The sequence below is a fragment of the Peromyscus leucopus genome, chromosome 4, assembly GCF_004664715.2.
Source record: "Peromyscus leucopus breed LL Stock chromosome 4, UCI_PerLeu_2.1, whole genome shotgun sequence".
NCBI classification, from domain to species: Eukaryota; Metazoa; Chordata; class Mammalia; order Rodentia; family Cricetidae; genus Peromyscus; species Peromyscus leucopus.
The window spans coordinates 85,954,344-85,974,817 of record NC_051066.1 but is presented as its reverse complement, the minus strand read 5'-3'; the positions used below and the strand labels follow the sequence as shown (position 1 = coordinate 85,974,817).

The 20,474-nt window shown below is 34.2% G+C and overlaps 2 protein-coding genes across 2 annotated transcripts; both read right to left on the bottom strand.

Moving 5' to 3' along the window:
• Positions 1–4,581: 4,581 nt before the first annotated feature.
• LOC114687861 (olfactory receptor 4F21-like) lies at positions 4,582–5,517 on the bottom strand. The gene has a single exon (XM_028862503.1). The coding sequence runs from the start codon at positions 5,515–5,517 to the stop codon at positions 4,582–4,584; it is 936 nt and encodes a 311-aa protein (XP_028718336.1).
• A 10,254-nt stretch (positions 5,518–15,771) lies between these two features.
• On the bottom strand, positions 15,772–16,689 carry LOC114687869 (olfactory receptor 4K3-like). Its single transcript, XM_028862509.1, has one exon. The coding sequence runs from the start codon at positions 16,687–16,689 to the stop codon at positions 15,772–15,774; it is 918 nt and encodes a 305-aa protein (XP_028718342.1).
• Positions 16,690–20,474: the final 3,785 nt, after the last annotated feature.

The window sequence follows — 20,474 nt, the reverse complement described above, 5'->3', positions numbered from 1 at the left end:
TCTTTGAAGAAAGAAATTGAAGATATCAGAATATGGGAAGATCTGCCATGCTCATGGATTAGTAGGACTAATATTGTGAAAATGGCCATCTTACCAAAAGCAATCTACAGATTCAATGCAAGCCACATCAAAATTCCAATACAACTTTTCACAGATCTTGAGATATGAATTCTCAACATCATATGGAAACACAAAAGACAAGGATAGCTAAAACAATCTTGAACAACAAAAGAAGCACTAGAGGTCTCATTATTTCTGATCTCTAGTTGTATTACAAATCTATAGTTATAAAAACAGCATGGTACTGGCATAAAAACAGACATCTGGGTCAATGCAATTGAATAGAAGGCACAGACATCAAACTATGTACCTATGGACACCTGACTTTTGATAAAGAAGCCAGAACTACACACTGGAAAAAAAGATAGCATCTTCAACAAATGATGTTGGTCAAACTGGATGTCTTCATGGAGATGAATAAAAATACCTACCTATCACTGTGCACAAAACTCAACTCCATAGGGGTCAAATACATCAACATAAAACCAGGTTTACTGAAACTCACAGAAGAGAAAATTGGGGAACATTCTTGAACTTATTGACATAGGAGACAACTTCTTGAACACTGATAGTATAGGTACTAAGATCAACAATTAATAAATGGGACATTATGAAACTGAAAAGTATCTGTAAGCCAAAGGACACCATAATTTGAAGAAAGCAGTAGACTACAGAATGGGAAAAGATTTGTACCAATTCCACCTCTGATGGTGGACTAGTATTCAAAATACATAAAGAAATAAAAAACTAGATATCAGAAAATCAAATAATCTAATTAAAAGTAGGATACAGATCTAAACAAAATCTCAATAGAGGAACTTCAAATGGCTGAGATACACTTAAAGAAATGTTTGAATATTTAGCCATCATGGAAATACAAATCAAAACTACCTTGAGATTCCATCTTACACCTGTCAGAATGGCTAAGATAAAAAACACAAGTGACAGCTCATGCTGGCTAGGATGTCCAATAAAGGGAACACTCCTTTTTTGCTGGTGATTGTGCAAACTTGTACAACCACTATGGAAATGGGTGTGGTGCTTCTTCAGAAAGATTGCAATTGATCTACCTCAAGATCCAGCTATATCATTCTTAGACATATACCCAAAGGATGTTTTGTCCTATCATAAGGACACTTGATTAGCCGTGTTCTGTAGCTGGAGATTTCTCCAGTCCTGCTCTGGCCTGCAGCCACTCTGACCCAAGTAAACACACAGAGACTTATATTACTTAATAAACTGTATGGCCGTGGCAGGCTTCTTGCTATCTAGTTCTTATATCTTAACACATTTCTATTAATCTATAAGTTGCCACATGGCTTGTGGCTTACTGGTACTTTACACTTTGCTTCTCATGGAGGCAGCTGGCAGCATCTCCTGACTTAACCCTCCACTTCCTAGAATTCTCCTCTCTGCTTGTCCCACCTATACTATACTTTCTGCCTGGCTATTGGCCAATCAGAATTTTATTTATCAATCAATAAGAGCAACACATTCGTAGCATACAGAAAGACATCCCCAGCAATGTTCATTTGTGCTTTATTCATCAGAGCCAGAAATTGGAAACAACCTAGATGTCTCTCAATAGAAGAATGGATAAGAAAATGTGGAGTATTACTTACTTGTTTAAACAATGATATCATGCATATTGCGGGCAAATGGATGTAACTAAAAAAATCATTCTGAGGGAGGTAGCCCAGACCCAGAAAGATAAATGTGGCATATATTTGCTTATATGTGAATAACAACTAAGCTACATTCCATAGACCCAGAGAGGATAGGCATATAAGGAGGGACTAGGGAGAATAGAATAGATTATCTTAGTGGGATAAATTTGGGCTTGGGGATGGATGAGAGATGGAGAATCAAGTGGGAAGTATAGGGTAACTGGGTTTGAGGGAGGGAATAAGGGGAGAGATAGCTAAAATCAAAGGGCATTTGAGGGGCGGTATGGAAACCTAGTTCTGTGGAAAGTAACAACAAATGACCACTAATGATATTCTGCTGTACTCATAGATTAGTGCTTTATTCAACCATCATCAGAGATGCTTCCTCCTGTAGTAGATGAGGACAAATACGGCAACAACAGCCAGACATTACTCACTTGGAGAAACCTTAGAACACACAGCTCTAAAGGAGATGTCTCCATCAAATCTCCCCAGCCCCCAGCACTCATGAAACTCAATGAAGAGGAGGCAGGAGTAGGGAAGACACAGAGTATGGAGGACATCAGGAGAACAAAGCCTGCTAAATCTACTGAGCAAAGCTCATGTGAAGTCAGACACTGAAGCAGCAATCATAGGCCCACACAGGTCTGCACCATGCCCCCTGCATATATACAATAGCTTTTTTTTTTTTTTCTTTTAGCACTTTTATGGGACTCTTAAATGTGTGAATGAATTGGTCTCTGATTCATGTGCCTGCTATTGGGGCTTTTTTATTTTTCTATTGGCTTATCTCGTCCAACTTTGATATGACGGTTTTTGTTTTGTCTTGTTTTTCATTTCATAATGTTTTGTTGTTATCCCTTAGAAGCCTATTCTTTTCTAAGCAGAGGCAGAAAGAAGTGCATATGGATGAGTGAGAAGGTGGGGAGGAACTTTGAGGAGTAGAATAAGGGGAAATTGTATTCATATTTTATTGTATGAGAAAAGAATATATGTTTAATAACAGAGAAAACATTAAAAAATAAAATATCCAAAAGACTCTACAGTGAAATGCATTCTATATTTTCACACATAAATGGGTAAAATGAGTACAACAGTATATTGAACAGTTTGACCTGGATGAGGTATAACATGGAGAAAACTTTTTAAAGAAATATTTATAATAAATATATGTTAATACATTCCTAGTCAAAGATACTAGCATTTTCCAGCAGACTACTATATTTTTTATTTTATTCAGCATAGTACAGTGAAGTAAAGCCTCTCTTATCATGGTTGTGTGGACTTTGGTTGAGAATTCATATTGTTTTAATATAAGGAAAGATGATATGTACCCAACACATAGTTTCTCTGTGTTTGTTTTTGGTCTCTGCTTTTAATAGGAATGGATGGTGATTTCTTTGAAAACAAATGGACATAAGCCATTCAACTCTGCTTAAGTCACTCCTAGTAAGCTTATTTATTAATCAGGTTATACTTTTTAAAATCAGATTTTGTATTTAAAAAATATACCAATATGGAAGCAAGAATTTATTTGATGTTTATCATGCAATTTTATGCAACACATAAAGAACTAGAAATTATAATTATTTATTGGATGACATATAATACTTTAATAAATATATACTTATATCAAACATATTTATCTCTTCAAACACTTATTTATTTTTGATAAATCATTCACCATCTTTGTCTCTGGATTTTTTGAAATATAAAATACATAACCCTTTTTTTGTAGAGCTCCAATGTAAAACAGCAAAATGGAACATTATTCTGTTCAAATATAACTTGATATCCAGCCTTCCTTCACTACTAATCTCAGCTTCTAGTAACCACAATTTTGCCTTGAATTTAGAGACCAACTTTAAAAAGTTTCATAATCATGTGAAACTTGTTTCCCTGTGGCTTGTTTATTCTACACATGATCTCAAGTTTTAGATACTTTAACACAAATGAGAGATGTCATTGCTTTTATGACTTATTCCATTTTCCATATGATAACATTTTATATATCCATTAATTAGTTGATAGACATTTGGGTTGTATCAGTTTCTTGGCTATTGTGAATAGAAATTCAATCACGTGCATGTAAATACCTATTTGATACCTATAGAGATACTAATAGATACCTATACTTATTTGATTACACACACACACACACACACACACACACACACACACACACACACATCAAATAATGGGGTTCCTGAATTGTATGGTCATCTTTTTTGAAAATCATTGAGCAATCTCCATGTTTTCCCATTAATAGTAAGTACTGTTCCATTTTCTTTACTTCTGTGTTCCTGAAACCAAGTTATGTGTATCACCACAATAATATTTAACTTCTCTATTCTCATCTCTGCTCTCTTATTGATTCCTCTGAAAATCAGTTTCCAAATAAATTATCTGTAAGCAGATTGTGTCTTAGGTTTTTTTTTTGGAGTGGCTTTGAGCTAAGTAACTAAATAGAGCTATTGCTTCTCTGCATCTAACTGTTGGATGTGACATTTGCCAAAATAAATGAACAGGTTGTTATTTATTTATTTTTTTGTGAAGCACATGGGAAACAGAAGGAATGTCATTATGTTATTTCTTATGTCAAAATGATTGTGATCTAAAGTATAAAATATTATTCTTTAATAGCGTTACTATCTTTTTATAATATCTTATATTGTGATAGATTCCTGTTTCCTACAGTTGTAAAATCTGTTAGTAAGTCTGCAAAAGTAACATATATTTGTTCAGTGAGGTAGACATGTCAACTCTGGCCTGAATAACATGATTATAAAGATGTCCAATGAGCAGGAAAATCCAGATTTCTGCATTCATAAACAGATTCTAATGACAGATCTGGTCAGAAAAATCTGATGTAACATCTCTGCTTGCTCAGATTTTTTATGGCTTCTTTCATATCTTTGTTCCTTAGTGCATAGATGACAGGATTCAAGGCAGGGGTGACAGCAAAGTCAACAATAAATAGGTATTTGTCAACTGAGGATGTGGGGAAGGGCCACACATAGAGAAACATGCATGGAGTGAAAAAAAGAACAACCACAGTGATGTGTGCAGACAGAGTGACAAGTGCCTTTGACAAGTCCCCTGAAGACCTTTTCCAGACTGTGACCAAAATGAAGACATAGGAGAGGAGAAGCAGGAAGAAGGTTCCCATGCTCATGAAGCCACTGTTGGCCGCAACAACAAACTCAAACTTGTCTCCATCAGTGCATGCGAGTTGTATGATCCGAGGGAAGTCACAATAAAAGCTGTCTACTTTGTTAGGGCCACAAAAAGGCAGGTTTATCACAAAAGAGAACTGGGACAGGGCATGGATCACACCAGTGACCCAGCCAGCAATTACAAATGAAATGCATATTTTAGGGCTCATGATGCTCAAGTAGCGCAGAGGCTTACAGATGGCTGTGTACCTGTCAAATGCCATGGCTATGAGGAGCACCATCTCCACTCCTCCCATAATGTGAATAAAACAGATCTGAGTCATGCAACTGTGGAAAGAAATTACTTTTCGTTCTTTCAGAAGATCTGAGATCATCTTGGGAACAGTGGTAGAGGAAAGTCCAACATCAATGACAGACAGATTGGCCAGAAGAAAGTACATAGGGGACTGTAAATGGGTGTCAGTAATTACCAAAAAGACAATGAAAAGATTTCCCAAGATGATACTTAAATAGAGCAAAGAAAAAGTGGATATGAGAAAAACTGTAGTTTTCCAGGAACTGGAGAGTCCCAGCAACACAAACTCAAAAATTACAGTGTCATTTATTTGATCCATCAACTGCAAGAGAGGAGAGGATTTCAATGTGCCTGTCGATAGAAAAATGACCAGGTTGGCATCAGCAATAGGAAGATGTGTCCCCACTGATTATAATTCTTTGTTCTGTTGACTGTATTTAACAGAGTTGGAGATACATGAGTAACATTAGGAAGAGAAATATATTGATCAGAATATCACACATAAAGAGACTGGAAGATCACACAAAAAGAAATGGAAAATTGCAGTATAATGCAGCTTATTTCTTTAGTTGCAGTGTGCATGATGCCAGGGCAGGAGAATCATCAGCTCCAGGGGTGAAAAACAGCCCTCTTTAATTATAGAAAATTATTAAATACAAGAAGTTGTTAATATGTTAAGTTGATGAAAACAGGCTACTTTGATTTTTTTTTTTTCAAAACCAGGTATTGTTTTGTTTTGTTTTGCTTTGATTTTCAAGGTTGCCTTTGTTTCCCACAGTTCCTCTCCTACAAGTCTTCCATTCAGGTGACAATATTTTTGTTATTTTTATGTAAATGCTTTGTCAGTGACTTGCAAATTACTTCTAGCTGCATTTCTTACTCTGTTGTTAACATCAATATTTTCTTCACCAACTGAGCATTTTGCTTGGTGTACCTGTCATATGTTTTGTTTTTGTTTGCACAAGTTATTGTGGAGGACAGATACACAGATTGAAGTCACTTACAACATTCAAATAATTACTCAGAATAGTACATGCTTGAAGTGATTTATTCCTGCATTATTTCCTACAATAATAGAATATATTCATGGCCTTAAAATATGATTATTAATTGTAACATTTATACATAAGTTGTATTAAACAATTATTCTGGGAAATGCTTTATGTTTAACACATCTTACTTAAACTTCACGCAATTCTAAGATCTGTTTTATTAGATCCATTTTATACACAGAGACACTGACTTTTAGAGAGATGCAGTGACAGAGTTAGGACTTGCATCCATAACTATAGGATATGGTAATCCATGCTCCTAATTACTACTCTGCGTTCTTCAAGGGTGGACCCTTTAATTATACACTGGGATCTTCTTCAGCTATATAGTTAACTAAAATTTATTATTCAGCTTTTATATTTCTTAATCTACTGGTATAGTGACTTCTTTTTATATTGTTGCTTTTTAATTTTAAATCTAGATGTTGGGTGTGGTAGCACTCAGGAGTAGGCAACATCATAGGATCACCAATTCAAGGTCATTTAGGAATAGTGAGCTGTAGGTCACCATTGACTACAGGAGATCTTGTGTCCAAGTGCAAAGCAAGTAAACAAACAAACAAACAAAAAAGCGAGACCCTGGAATTCTTCACACTAACTGGTCTGTTCTGACTTCTCCTTTGTAAAGCTGTCATCAGTTGCATTCATTCTACTATGATAGTTTCCTTTATTCAGGGTTTTTTAGAGAAAATAGCCATAACTCTCAAAATCCTATGTAATAATCATATTAATCACAGTTTCTTTGACATTGTTGCAGAATTTTATTATCTTTATTGGGGTCTTATTGCTATACATTTCTATCATTGGCTTTCTGCTTTCTGATAGAAAGTTGGCTTTCTGATGTGTCAGTTATATGCCTTTCCATTTGTTGTCTCCTCAGAATGTGAGCAGAGATGTTAGTTTTAAATTAAACAAACTTTACTTTATATAAGAACTAGAATTTTTTCTGAACTAGTTACTATGTCTTTCCTATATTTACTTTCAAATAATTCTTAAATCAATTATTTCCTCTAGATTTCCATTGTCAATTTTTGCTTCTACTTCTCAAGTTTCTTTATCTTGACTAAAATGAATGATACTATTGTCTCCTTTCTTCCTTGTGTTTAAATCACTCTACAGGATGTTTGAGGAGCTGTCTATCCAAAGATCAGGATGTCAATGGGATTTTTCAACTTCATTCTTGGGTGCATTTATTAAGAAACTTTTTGAAGTTCTGTAGCATATTGTATAAAACTTGGGTGAAGTGTCATAATATTTCAGAGGATTTTTCCAAATGGTTATGGAAAATGAATATAACACATAAGTTACTAATTTTTCAAACTAGTTTAAAGATTTATAATAATAACCAAATTTATAATAATAACCAAAGGAAGCATTTATAATTTATTCAACATGATTTGAATGAAAATTTTAAATTGCCAACTTTTGATTATAAGTGAAAAAATAAACTAAAAACATAAAGAAATGCCATTAGAGCTACAGATTGACAGTATGTTATGAAATAGACAAGAATCTAATTCAGAGGATGCTATTTGAAAAACAAGCCCCAAATTTCAATAATCAATTTCCAAATTACACAACTGTCTCAAAAATTAAGACCAAGAAATATTATGTGCAAGCGTATTTGAGCAAATATAAGAAGTAGGTAATAGTCTCTTTATACAGAAAAAGACATTAAAAAGCATAGTGTATATATTATATTAAAATATTTTTCTTATGTATTTGAACCCCTTTATAAAATGGGAACTCAAACTATAGTAATAAAATAAAGCAGGTTTAGACTCATGAAACTATCACTTCACAGAGGACTAGCCTCTGGATTAAATACAAAATTCCTGAAAAGTAGTGGATATATGATAGACTAACACAAAATGGACAGCATGCAGTTCGAAGAAATATATGATGAGTGGTAGGGCAGACAAGATAATACTATTATTATGTAATGATTTAGAATGTGTCACAGACTTCTATTTAAGCAATGATGACTTTTCTCAAAAAATAAAGACATAGCTGCAAATTAGTTACTTTTCAAAACACATTTCAAATTATATACAAATGCATAAACATAATTTGTGGAAAGCTTCTTTACCCACTAAGCTATCTTGATAGCCTCCTGTGATTGAAATTAAATAACTATGTCAGTTTATTCTTCCTAATATGAGGTGTTGTATCTTACAATATTTTTTTCACATAAAAAACCTATGTATCTAAGTGTATATGTATATATATATATATATGAATTACCAATATGCAACATAGTATAACATTGCCAATATCTAACACAGTATAACATTACAGCATAAGTACTAAATAAGTTTTAAACCACCATAAAAATTGGTAATCTATAGGAAACTATTCTATTGCTTTTCAGATTGGAGAGAATAATTGATTGCTATAAGATAAACAAGATATAGACATTGCTATTTTATTTTTATGATCTAATTCTTTTGAGAGAACGGGGAAAGAAGAGTCAAAATATTACACATATTACTTTAAAACAATAATGCTTTGAAGACTGTTTTAATTCCTCCTAACTGAGTTTACACTGTGAGGAAAGAAACCAAAGGTTACAAATGAACTTGAGAGAGGTAAGTTAGGTTGAAACATAAAGACACAAAATTATTTTAAATTTTTTTCAAATAGATTATGAAAATAGAATATGAAAAACACAGAACAAGTTGAGTGTGAAACAACCTGACACTAGAAGGTTAGAAAATGGTGCTCCACCTACTAGATCAGGCATAGATTTTGCCTTCAGCATCTTCAAGAGCTGAGAAACACAGGGAGAGTTACTCTTTTTCTAATTCAGCACTCATCATTACAACTAAAGGCTAACAGATACTTATCAACCAGTTAATACGACTGGGAATAATGTTCAATAACTATGTCATTATTAGTTTTGTATAGGAATTATGCCTTCTACAAATATTTTTTCCCAAGAGTCAGATATTACGAGATGCAAAAGAAATTATTGGCAAATTGAATGTTCTATTTGATGAGGAGCCACTATGTGGCTGAGATAATATTTTCTTAAATTAGAGATCTGATAAATTATTGGACTTATTGAAATCATTGGTAATACCTGTTCGTTATCTATTAAATTATGTTAATAAAAAATTTTAAGAACTATATAGAAATATATTTCTTATAGTTATATATAAATATATATTTATAGAAATAAATAAAAATAAAGCAATATAATGTATTCTTAACTGTTCATTTAATATTTATAGCTAAGTGGAGTTTCATAGTCTTCCAAAACCTTTTCTTGGCTTCTTTGGTCATTTTCTTTGACTCCCATCACAGTAAAAGGTATTGCTTGTGATCCTTTTTGAAGAAAATATCCATTCTTGTATGATAAGGGAATAGAAACTCTTTACAATGAATCTGTTTCCTTAAAAACATTGGTATTCTGTGTATCAGATCCTTTTGGCCCAAGAACCAAACTATTTTCTTACAAATGTATTGATCAACTCTCTTGGTATAAGGTTGAAATTAGCAAATTACAAAATATAAGAAATATAAAGGATATGGGAATAATATATTGTTGCATTTGTAATCGGCTTACATAGAAGAGTAAAAGTTCAACACAAGGAAACTACAGAAAATGTGAACAAGAAGTAAAATATTTTTTTTTATTTTGTGAATTTGTGGTAAAAAATGTACCACTTCAAGCTAAACCTAAACACATAATAGAAAAAAAAATAGATACAGAATTTAGGAATACAGATACAGTGCCCTCTATCACTTCTCATGTTCCTCCTTTTCTGTCCTCCTGGGTCCCTTTCTCTTTCCTAATGTGATTTTTCTTTTGTTCATGTCTTTCCTTTTCTAAATTAAAATTTCATTTTCTATCGACAGCTCTTTATGACATTTAATCATCTGTACTACTGTTAGTAATCGGATCATAGGTATCTCCACATTCAAACCATGCATTAGTGTAGTTTCAGGTACCATGAAGTAGCAGGTCCTTCTCCTACAGTAAAAGCTCACTCTCAGCAGGGGAGCATTCAGGTCAGATCCAACTCAGAATGTCTGGGCCCTGTGTCTTAAGTGAATGGTGTCTTCAGCTCCAAGCAAGAGATGTCCTCTTCTGACACCCCTCCCCTCCACATATACTTTCCCAAACATAAATAGCAGTAAAAATGTTCAATGCTTGATGACTAGATATATCATTTTTCATGTATTTATTAGCCATCTGTATTTCTTTTTGAAAAATATCTACACAGTTCATTGGTCCACTTATTTTTATTGCATTGTTTTTTTGGCTTTAGTGGGTTTTTTTTAGCTCATTATATAATATGCATTATAATCCCTTATTGGGTGAATAGTTCTTTAGCTATCTCTTCACTCTATTAGTTGTTGCCTTTGCTCTATAGAAGTTTTTTTTTTTAATTCCCTGTAATCTATTTGTCAATTCTTTCTACTATTTCCTGTGTTTTGGAGTGTTATTCAGAAAGTGCTTGTGTATGCTTATACTTGAAGTGTTCCAAGGATGTTTTCTTCTTCTTCAGTAATTTCAAAGTTTCAGGTAACACAATAAATAATTATTCAAAAAATAACATTTAGTTTTATGTGTTTGTGATAAGTCTTTGATCCATTCTGAATTTTATTTTGTAAGAACTACAGATACAGTGAGATTCGCTCTTCTGGATTTATCCTATCCTCCACTGTAAATTTTTGGCATATTGCAAAAAGTCAAATAGCTTTGTTTTGTAAGTTTATTTCTAAGCCATGTATCAGTCAACATTATTATTTTGTGTCTGTCACATGCTGTTTGTAACCTTGATTCTGTGGTATAATTTGAAGTCAGGTGCTGTGAGACATCTGACATTACTTCCTTTGCTAAAAATTCCCTTGACTGTTTGGATGAATTTGTACTTACTTAATGCTAGGATCATGTTTTTCTACTTCTGAAATGAATGCTAACAAAATTTTGAGAGGTATTAAGTTGGATGGTTAGGCATTTGGTAAATATACATCAAACTAATTTAGCCTGAAGATGCAGGCTGGTAATTCCAGCTCCTTGTGAGGCTGGGTGGAAAAACAGCAGTCACAGATAACCCAAGCCACTTAGTAAGATCCTATTTCAAGTTTACAATATAAAAAGTAATTGAATTATGTTGGGAATATGTAGCTCAGTGTTAGGGAGCTTCCCTAGCATACATGAGACCTTGGGTTTAAGCCTTAGTACCAACCAATCAATCAATCAATCAAGAAAACAAAAGAAAACACTTCACAATAAAAACCAACAGCAATAAAAAAACAAATGAAAGAAATCATTGAGACTTTGAAATAATATTTTGGCCTACTCAGAGTGGCTATCACCAAGAGAACAAAAATATAAATCATGCTAAGTGAAATGACACTGATTCAGGAGCACAAACATTGTAAAATACTGGTTTTTTTTTTGAGACAGGGTTTCTCTGTGTAGTTTTGTGCCTTTCCTGGAACTCACTTTGGAGACCAGACTGGCCTCGAACTCACGGAGATTTGCCTGCCTCTTCCTCCCAAGTGCTGGGATTAAAGGCGTGCACCACCACTGCCCGGCACTTTGTTCATTGATATGATTCTGCATTCATGTTCTTTAAAACCACATAAATATACATGATTATATAATATGAATGATTAGATAGAGTTATAAAGTGTTAGAAAATAAATTGTAATCTTTGCTTTAAACAGTTCTAACTCTGCCCTAAGCTTGTCGTAAGCATACTTCCTCTGGTTTTTAGGTCTTCCTTACTCTTTCTTTAAGGTTCCCCTCCCCACTATGTGGCTGGCCTCTATGTTAGCATAATTAATTCTCTCTCTCTCTCTCTCTCTCTCTCTCTCTCTCTCTCTCTCTCTCTCTCTCTCTCTCTCTCACACACACACACACACACACACACAATATCCCTCAAAGCTCGATTGTGGCAACAGTTCATGTATATAAATAGATATAGTGCTTTTATTAAGATACAAATGAAAAGCATCTTTTATTTTATATTTTCATTAAATTTTTAAATTTATTTTACATACCAACCACAGTTTCCTGTCCATCCTCTCCTCCCATTCCCCCTTTCAACCTGCATCTACTCCTCCTCCATCTCCATTCATAAAGTGTGAGACCTCCTCTGGGAGTCAACAAAGTATGAGGCAGGCGACCATAGGGAATAGGCAACAAAAATCCAGCTCCTGTGCCAGGGAATGGTCTTGGTTCCACTGCTAGGGGCCCCACCAACAGACCAAGGTACACAACCATCACCCACATGCAGAGGATCTAAGTCGATCCCATGCAGGCTCCCTAGCTGTTGGACTGGAATCCCTGAGCTCTTATGAGCTTGGGTCAGCTATCTCTGTGGGTTTCCCCATCATGACCTTGACTCCTCTTGCTCATATAATCACTCCTTCCTCTCTTCACATGGAATTCTGGAGCTCTGCACAGTGCTTGGCTGTATCAACTTCCATCAGTTACTGGATGAAGGTTCTATAATGGCAGTTAAGGTAGTCACCAATCTGATTATAGGAGAAGGACAGTTCATGCACTCTCTCCACTATTGCTGGGAGTCTTAGCTAGGGTGATCCTTGTGGATTCCTGGGAGATTCCCTGGATTAGTATAGTAAATTTGCCATCTTAACAAAAGCAATCTACAGATTCAATGCAATTCCCAACACAATTCTTCATAGATCTCAAAAGGACAGTACTCATCTTCATATGGAAAAACAAAAAGTTCAGAATAGTTAAAACCCTGTAAAATAAAGGAACTTCTGAAGGTATCATGATCCCTAACTTCAACCTCTACTATAGAGCTAATAGTAATAAAAACAGTTTGGTATTGGTATAAAAACAAACACATAGATCAATGGAATCAAACAGAAGACCCTGACATAAATCCACACACCTACGAACACCTGATTTTTGACAAATAAATAAAAAATATACGGTGGAAAAAAGAAAGCATCTTCAACAAATGGTGCTGGTATAACTGGATGTTGGCATGTAGAAGAATGCAAATAGATCCATATCTGTCATCCTGCCCGAAACTCACGTCCAAGTGGATCAAAGGCCTGAATATAAATCCAGTTACACTGAACCTGATAGAAGAGAAAGTGGGAAGTAGCTTTGAATGTATTGGCACAGGAGACCACTTCCTAAAAATAATATCAGTAGCACAGACACTGAGATTGACAACTAATAAATGGGACCTCCTGAAGCTGAAAAGCTTCTGTAAGGCAAAGAATATTGTCAATAAGACAAAATGCCAGCCTACAAATGGGAAAAGATCTTCACCTACGCTACATCTGACAGATAACTGATCTCTGAAAAATATTGTTTAAAGCTTCCACTGTGATTATTCTTTTTTTCAACATTTATTTATGTATTTATTTATTCCATGTGTGCATATGTGGGAATACTTGTGGAAGTTAGATAAGAACTTATGGGAGTTGTAACTCTTCTTCTACTATGTGGGATTTTAGGGATTTAACTTGAATTCTCTGGTTTTGCAGAAAGCTCCTTTACCTGCTGAGCCATCTCACTGGCCTCCATTGTGCTTCTTGAAACCCATATTACATACAAGTAATGTCACTGAATTGCTAAAATTTAAATGGAATTTATAGTCTTAGAAACTTTACAAGCAATAAAAGGTAATTTTACAGTTTAATTATATATTTTAGCAAGGACTCCTTAAGGTGTTCTGTTGTTATAGTATGACTATGGGCAGGTGAGGACAAGCTATCTGTAGGTTTAAAATCACTTATAAAGTGATGCTGATAAAGAATATGGAAGGGGTCAGAAAGAAGGAAAAAAAACTTTTAAATGTAATTTTGTGGGCATGGCACAGCCAATGCAGTCATGATCCCAAGAAAATTATCACAGAAGAAAATGGCCAACATTCAAAGATCAGAGAGTAGTTATGTACTGCTACATCTCCTTGCTGATCTGTGAGCTACTGATGATTCTGGGACAGTGCAAAGCATTTTTTTTTTTAAGTTGAGACCCACTGATGGGGTCATAGTGTCCCAGGGATAGTTTTAAACAATGGACACACAGATGGCTATGGCTCATTTCAGTGGATCCCAAAGCAAAACAAAAATACATAAATATAGAAAGAGACTCATGTGTTTTGGGGGATGGGGAAGGGGATAACAAGAGTGGGAGGGACATAAGAGGTCAGGGATTGTATCAGGTGTAATCAGCTTATTATAGATATTGTCAAAGAACATATTTAATAAAAAATATGGTGACAAAATTGTTGAGGGTCAAATCTATAAATACACTGGAGATAATTTCTCCTGAAAAAGATACCAGAACCTACACGTAATGTACACATCAAAGTCTGTGGCCAGACAAGAGCCATGCTTACCTGCAATAATATGAATTCTGGAAAAAACAATACATGTATTTATCTGGTATTGTTAAATAATTTATGTTATGACAATCTCTTTAACTTATTAGAATATACATACAGGCTGATTTTAACCATTAACTCAAGAAATATTGACATGATATTCAAGAAGATATGACTTTCATATCTGTTTAGAAATAGATCTCAAGCTATCGTAAACAGGTATACATACAGTTTATCTTGTAAATGACACACTACACTAAATGGCATATGGATTACTATGTATACCATATTATCAAGAGCTTGTAATGTTTACCTAACTGGCCTTGGCAGTTATGTTATTCCATTATATAATATAAAATCATGATCGTGCAAATAATTTGTGATCTGAGGGAAAGCATATTCAAATATTATAAACAGATTGACTTTTAGTTAAGCAATAAAATATAGGAAATTTCCAAATTCATATGAATAGTTAAGACTTGGAAACTGACAGAGATTACATCAATATAATGCAACCAGCATTATGATTTCATTTGTTTAGCATTTTGATTTCTAAGTCGATGCAGTCTTTACAAAAATCTTCAAAAACATTCTGTTACAAAGCTAGAATTAGGATTGATATATAATGTCATATTTTAAAAGATAGTAATATTGGTAAATAATTCAAAGATGATTTTGTTAGTAACTAATTAAAGTGACATACAATTTGGGGAACACAAATAATGTATAGAAATACGTCATCCTTATTTTTGCAACATTATGGTCATCTTCCAGTCTTCAATATATACAAGTATATTTTTTTTTTTTTTTTTTTTTTTTTTTTTTTTTTTTTCGAGACAGGGTTTCTCTTGTTAGCTTTGCGCTTTCTGGACTCACTTGTAGCCAGCTGCTCGAACTCACAGAATCCACCTGGCTCTGCCTTCCGAGTGCTGGGATTAAAGGCGTGCGCCACCACCGCCCGGGCTATACAAGTATATTATGCAAAGCTATTACTCATTTTAAGTGGTAAAAGTATTATAGTTTTGAATATATTTTTCTAATGGTTATTTTCATAACCATATACTAATTACAACTTACAGATTCCAGAAACAAGTCATTATACAATTCAATTTCCACTAACAATGTGGATAAAATGGTATGTATACAATTGATTTGCTGATTACTTAACATGTCCAAAAATTATTCCAGAACTCACATGTGATTTATCAACTTCTTTATGGCATTCTTAATATCTCTATTTCTCAGTGTATAGATGGCTGGGTTCAGGAGAGGTGTGATGACTGAGTAAAACACAGCAAGAAATTTGTCGACCCAGGTGATGTTGACTGGCCACAGATAGATGAAAATGACAGGCCCAAAGAACAGCACAACCACTATGATGTGGGATGTGCAGGTAGAGAGTGCCTTTGATGAGCCGTCTTTAGAGCGGAGCTGAACAGTTAACAGAATGTAAGTGTAAGATATCAGCAAGAGAATGAAACAAGTTGTTGCTAAAACACCACTGTCAGCATTTATCACAATTCCCAAGGTATCAGTATCCGTGCAGGCTAATTTCATCACCAAAGGAATATCACAGAAAAAGCTGTCTACCACTCTAGGTCCACAGAAAGGTAGTTCCAAAATTAGGATCAGTTGACTAATGGCATGTATAAATCCAATGATCCATGATATTAAAACGAGCCAGATGCATTTCTGTCTGTCCATGATGCTGGTGTAGTGGAGTGGCCTGCAGATGGCCACATATCGGTCATAGGCCATTGTTACAAGAAGTACCATCTCACCCCCTCCAAAGAAATGCACACAGAGGATCTGGCTCATGCAGCCCCCAAAGGAAATTGTTTTATTTTCTTTTAAGAGGTCTGTGATCAGTTTGGGAGTAGTAACTGAGGAAAGGCAGAAGTCAATAAATGAGAGATTAGCTAACAGAAAATACATGGGAGAATGGAGATGATGATCAATGATGATTAATATCACGACAAAGAGGTTGCCTACCACACTCATCAGGTAGAGGGTGGCAAATGGCAGCAGGAGTAAGATCTGTAGTTCCCTTGAGGCACAGAGTCCCTGAAAAATAAACTCAGACACCACAGACTGGTTTGCTTCTTCCATTTAGTACACTGTGCTCCAATGGGTTGAGAGAGACAGAGCCTAACTAAGAATTCCTGAAATAGAAACAATAACTTAATGTGCAGAGTCAAGTAAGAAGAAAAGTATACAAATTACATCTTAGCATTGTATCCAGTCAAATTTAAAACAACTTCCTTGCATTTGTATATTCCTTCTAATTAGGTATTTTTCCTGAATTAGGCAAAATTACACATCTGAGACATAATATGTATAGGTATGTAAATGAGTAAATTGTTTAAAAATATCAGAACCAAATATTCTGTTTACATTCAAGCTGTAAATCTACCTTTTGGGCATGGAATCTGAGGTAATTTTTTTCAATTACTATCTGAGACAAATTTGCAGCCTCTTTATTTTACTATCATATTTCTAGAATGACAATCAATTGACATATTTTAAACATAAACACAAAATTACCTGGCAGAAATCTATTTTTGACTATGTCTGAACAGAGAGCATTGAATCCAGTCTACTAAAATGTGTGAGAAAAATGGTTCATCAAATAAATTGAGAATCCACATGCTAAAGACAAGTTTTTAGCATTATATCTTTCCTTCAACTTTGGACTTATCCACTAGAGTGTATCCGCGAACAATCATGTATCACTATGCCTGAAGAATCTTACCTATTGTCATATACTTACAGCCTTTCAACTCTAAATTCTGAAATTTCATATAATAGTTTGAATAATTTATTCATGAAAGTTGCATTCCCTACCTCTGTACCTTTCTGGTTCATTTCTTCTTTTTTTTTTTCCTTCCTTGAATATCTCCCTTTATTTATTTCTCATGAGTTTTCTTTCTTAATCTTAATATCTGTACATTTTCATACTATTTTTAGGTTTGTAATTGGAAGACTAAAATGTCAACAAATTAGGGGATGTTTTGTAATTTCCTTGTTAAGTACTTGAGACATATGTTAGTAATAATAATGTTTATTGATTTTTTGTGTCAATGAGCACTGTAAAGTAGCAAAACTGTAGTGCATAATGAGGTTTCTCTAATTCCAAATTACCAATATGACTTCCATATCATGAAATAAATGATAAAAATTTTGATTTTGAGAAGTCCAAGAAAAATAATGACATTTGTAAAACAAGGCACTTTGCTGTTTAAATACAAGTACAAGTAAGAAAAAGTGACCAATTTAAGTAGTTAGAATTGTCAGGATTACATAAAGTTCATTTTATTGTGTTCAAAATTGGGCTTACTTAAATGAATATCAATGGCATTTTCACACATCTTTTTTTTTAAATTTGGTGAATTTGTAGTGAATTATTCTAATCTGTGTCACTGTCCTCTCTCTCTAATTTCTAATATCTACTTCCCCAATGTATTGTCTGTATCTTGAGAAAATAGAAGATCCAAAAATCAAAAGATAGCCAGATAACATTAGAGTAAGTTCAGTGGCCCATGAGTACAATGCTTTTCTGTGTTGAGAGACTTGGAAGTTTAAAGTTATTCTAAGAGATCATTAGATGTGAGCATATAAAACTGCTCTATGTTTCTAAAGGTATCAAGGACTAGTTGGAAGGGAAAACCATAATATTTTTTGTCAAGCACAACAATTAAAAAATACAAATGCAAGACTCACTATGAACTAATGAAGGATTTAAAAATATGTGATACTAAAACAAAGAAGCAAATCTTAAATGAGTATTGTGACAGAAATTGAAAGTATAGCAGTTGGCTTGTGGCACCCATATTACAACAGTCACCTTATAAAACACATCTTCCCTTTAGCATGATGTTTCCTCCAACTTCCCGGGAATCTTACATTGTTGCTTCTGCTATGACCAGTGTTGCTGAGATGTTTCACCTCAGTGTGGCTTATATACACTGAGAAAAGTCATGTCTGCCTTGGAAAGTTTCCCATTCTGCACATTAAATAGGATCATGTAGTGGGAAAGTGTTTTTGCTTTCATAGTCTTTAGGGATCTCTAGACTCTCACTTCTCTTGATTTGGATATAAGAGCTCAATAATAAAGAAAAGGTATTTCTTCAATTTTACAAATATTTTGTAAATATGAGTCAATATTCTGTATGTGTTATGACAGCTCACAAGCTAAAAGATGAAGCCCATGGGACAGTGAGATGCCATAGTTGTTAAGTCACTTTGTGCCAAGCCTGATGACTTGAGTTAATCTTTGGGATCCACAGGGTGGAGGGATAGAACCCACTCACTCAGCTGTCTTCTCATCTCCATGCATGTGCTGTTTCATGGGTATAAGTATACATGTAGACATGGCTACATTCATGATACATACATCCACATGAATAAATATAATAATTATTTGAAAAAGAGAGGAAACATGTCTGTAGTTTTACAATTCACATGTCCATTTAGACAATTATCTTCACACTTGTAAATGCCAACAAAGACAGTTTTTCTTTCTCACTCTCTGATACTTTACGATCAACCCTACAGTCTAATTTTAGATTGTGCAATTTGCCTTCATTTTCAAATTTATTTCATTTTATACACTTAAGGTGAACACTGTTATGTTTTCACAGACACATATATAGTGAAATGCCATATTAGTACTTTATAATGAAACTGTGCTAAAATTATTTAAAATCTCCTTTCAACTTTTCATCACATAATTCTACTTCATTAAATATAGTTTTCATTTCATACATTTTAAAACTAATTTATTTTCAAATCTGCATGCAGTTTTCTAGAGAAACATTATTATATATGAAAAGTAGCTTTTTTTGAGACAGGATTTCTTTGTGTAGCTTTGGTGCCTGTCCTGGATCTCGCTCTGTAGACAAGGCTGACCTCGAACTCATAGAGATCTGCCTGGCTTTGCCTCCCAAGTACTGGGATTAAAGGCATGTGCCACCACCACCCTGCTGAAAAGTAGCTTTATAAACAAAGTAATTATAGACCCCAAATGTGCTCTTAATATTTTATATAATAAATCTCTTATATAGGTGTTTCCTCAAAGCATATTTATTAACTACACTCTATTATATATTTGTTATACTTGTAATAACCTCCAAACCCTTATGTATAATCCTCCATGTTCTCCTTCAATTCTATGACATTTTTCATTGTTAGTGCATACATATGTATTTTATACATATATACATTTTTATATATATTTATAATCCCAAATATAATTTTCTCAGTCCATACAATGCTACTTGTATGTATATTTTTCTGATTTTTGGTCACTGGACAACTAATTGGTATTCCCTTCTCTGGGAGGAGTTTAAAATCTCTCACTTCCAGCTTTACTCATTTGCATATATATATATAGTGTGTGTGTAGGGTTGAGGTCTCATATGCTTTCCCCCATCCACTTTGGCCTCTATTATTGTAGTCTTTGTTCAGCTTTTCTTTTGGGCAGTCATGGTGGAAAGATTTTAAAGATGTGAATTTTGATATTACACAATCTCAAAGCAAAGTTCATGATTCTCTGGTTCTCACAATAGTATGTACCCTCTTTTGTAATGTTCCCTGAGTCTTAGATGTGGGAGTGCTTTGTAAGGTAGTCATTGGGACTGGGTTCTTGTTTTTTGTGTGAAATGCTTGGCACTGTCCATGTATCATGACTAATGTGTGAAAGTTGTGAGAATCAAAGCCGAAGACACTCTTTTGTTTGTGCCTTAATGCTTTTTTTTTTTAATTAGTTTTTAACAAATTTTTCTAAGGTTTGAAATCGATTTGTCACTACCTTCTGTAGGGTCTGAACCTCCTGAATAGTAAATGATTCCGGTGACTTCATTAGATCAATCAGTTTCTTGCTCTCATCATTCATT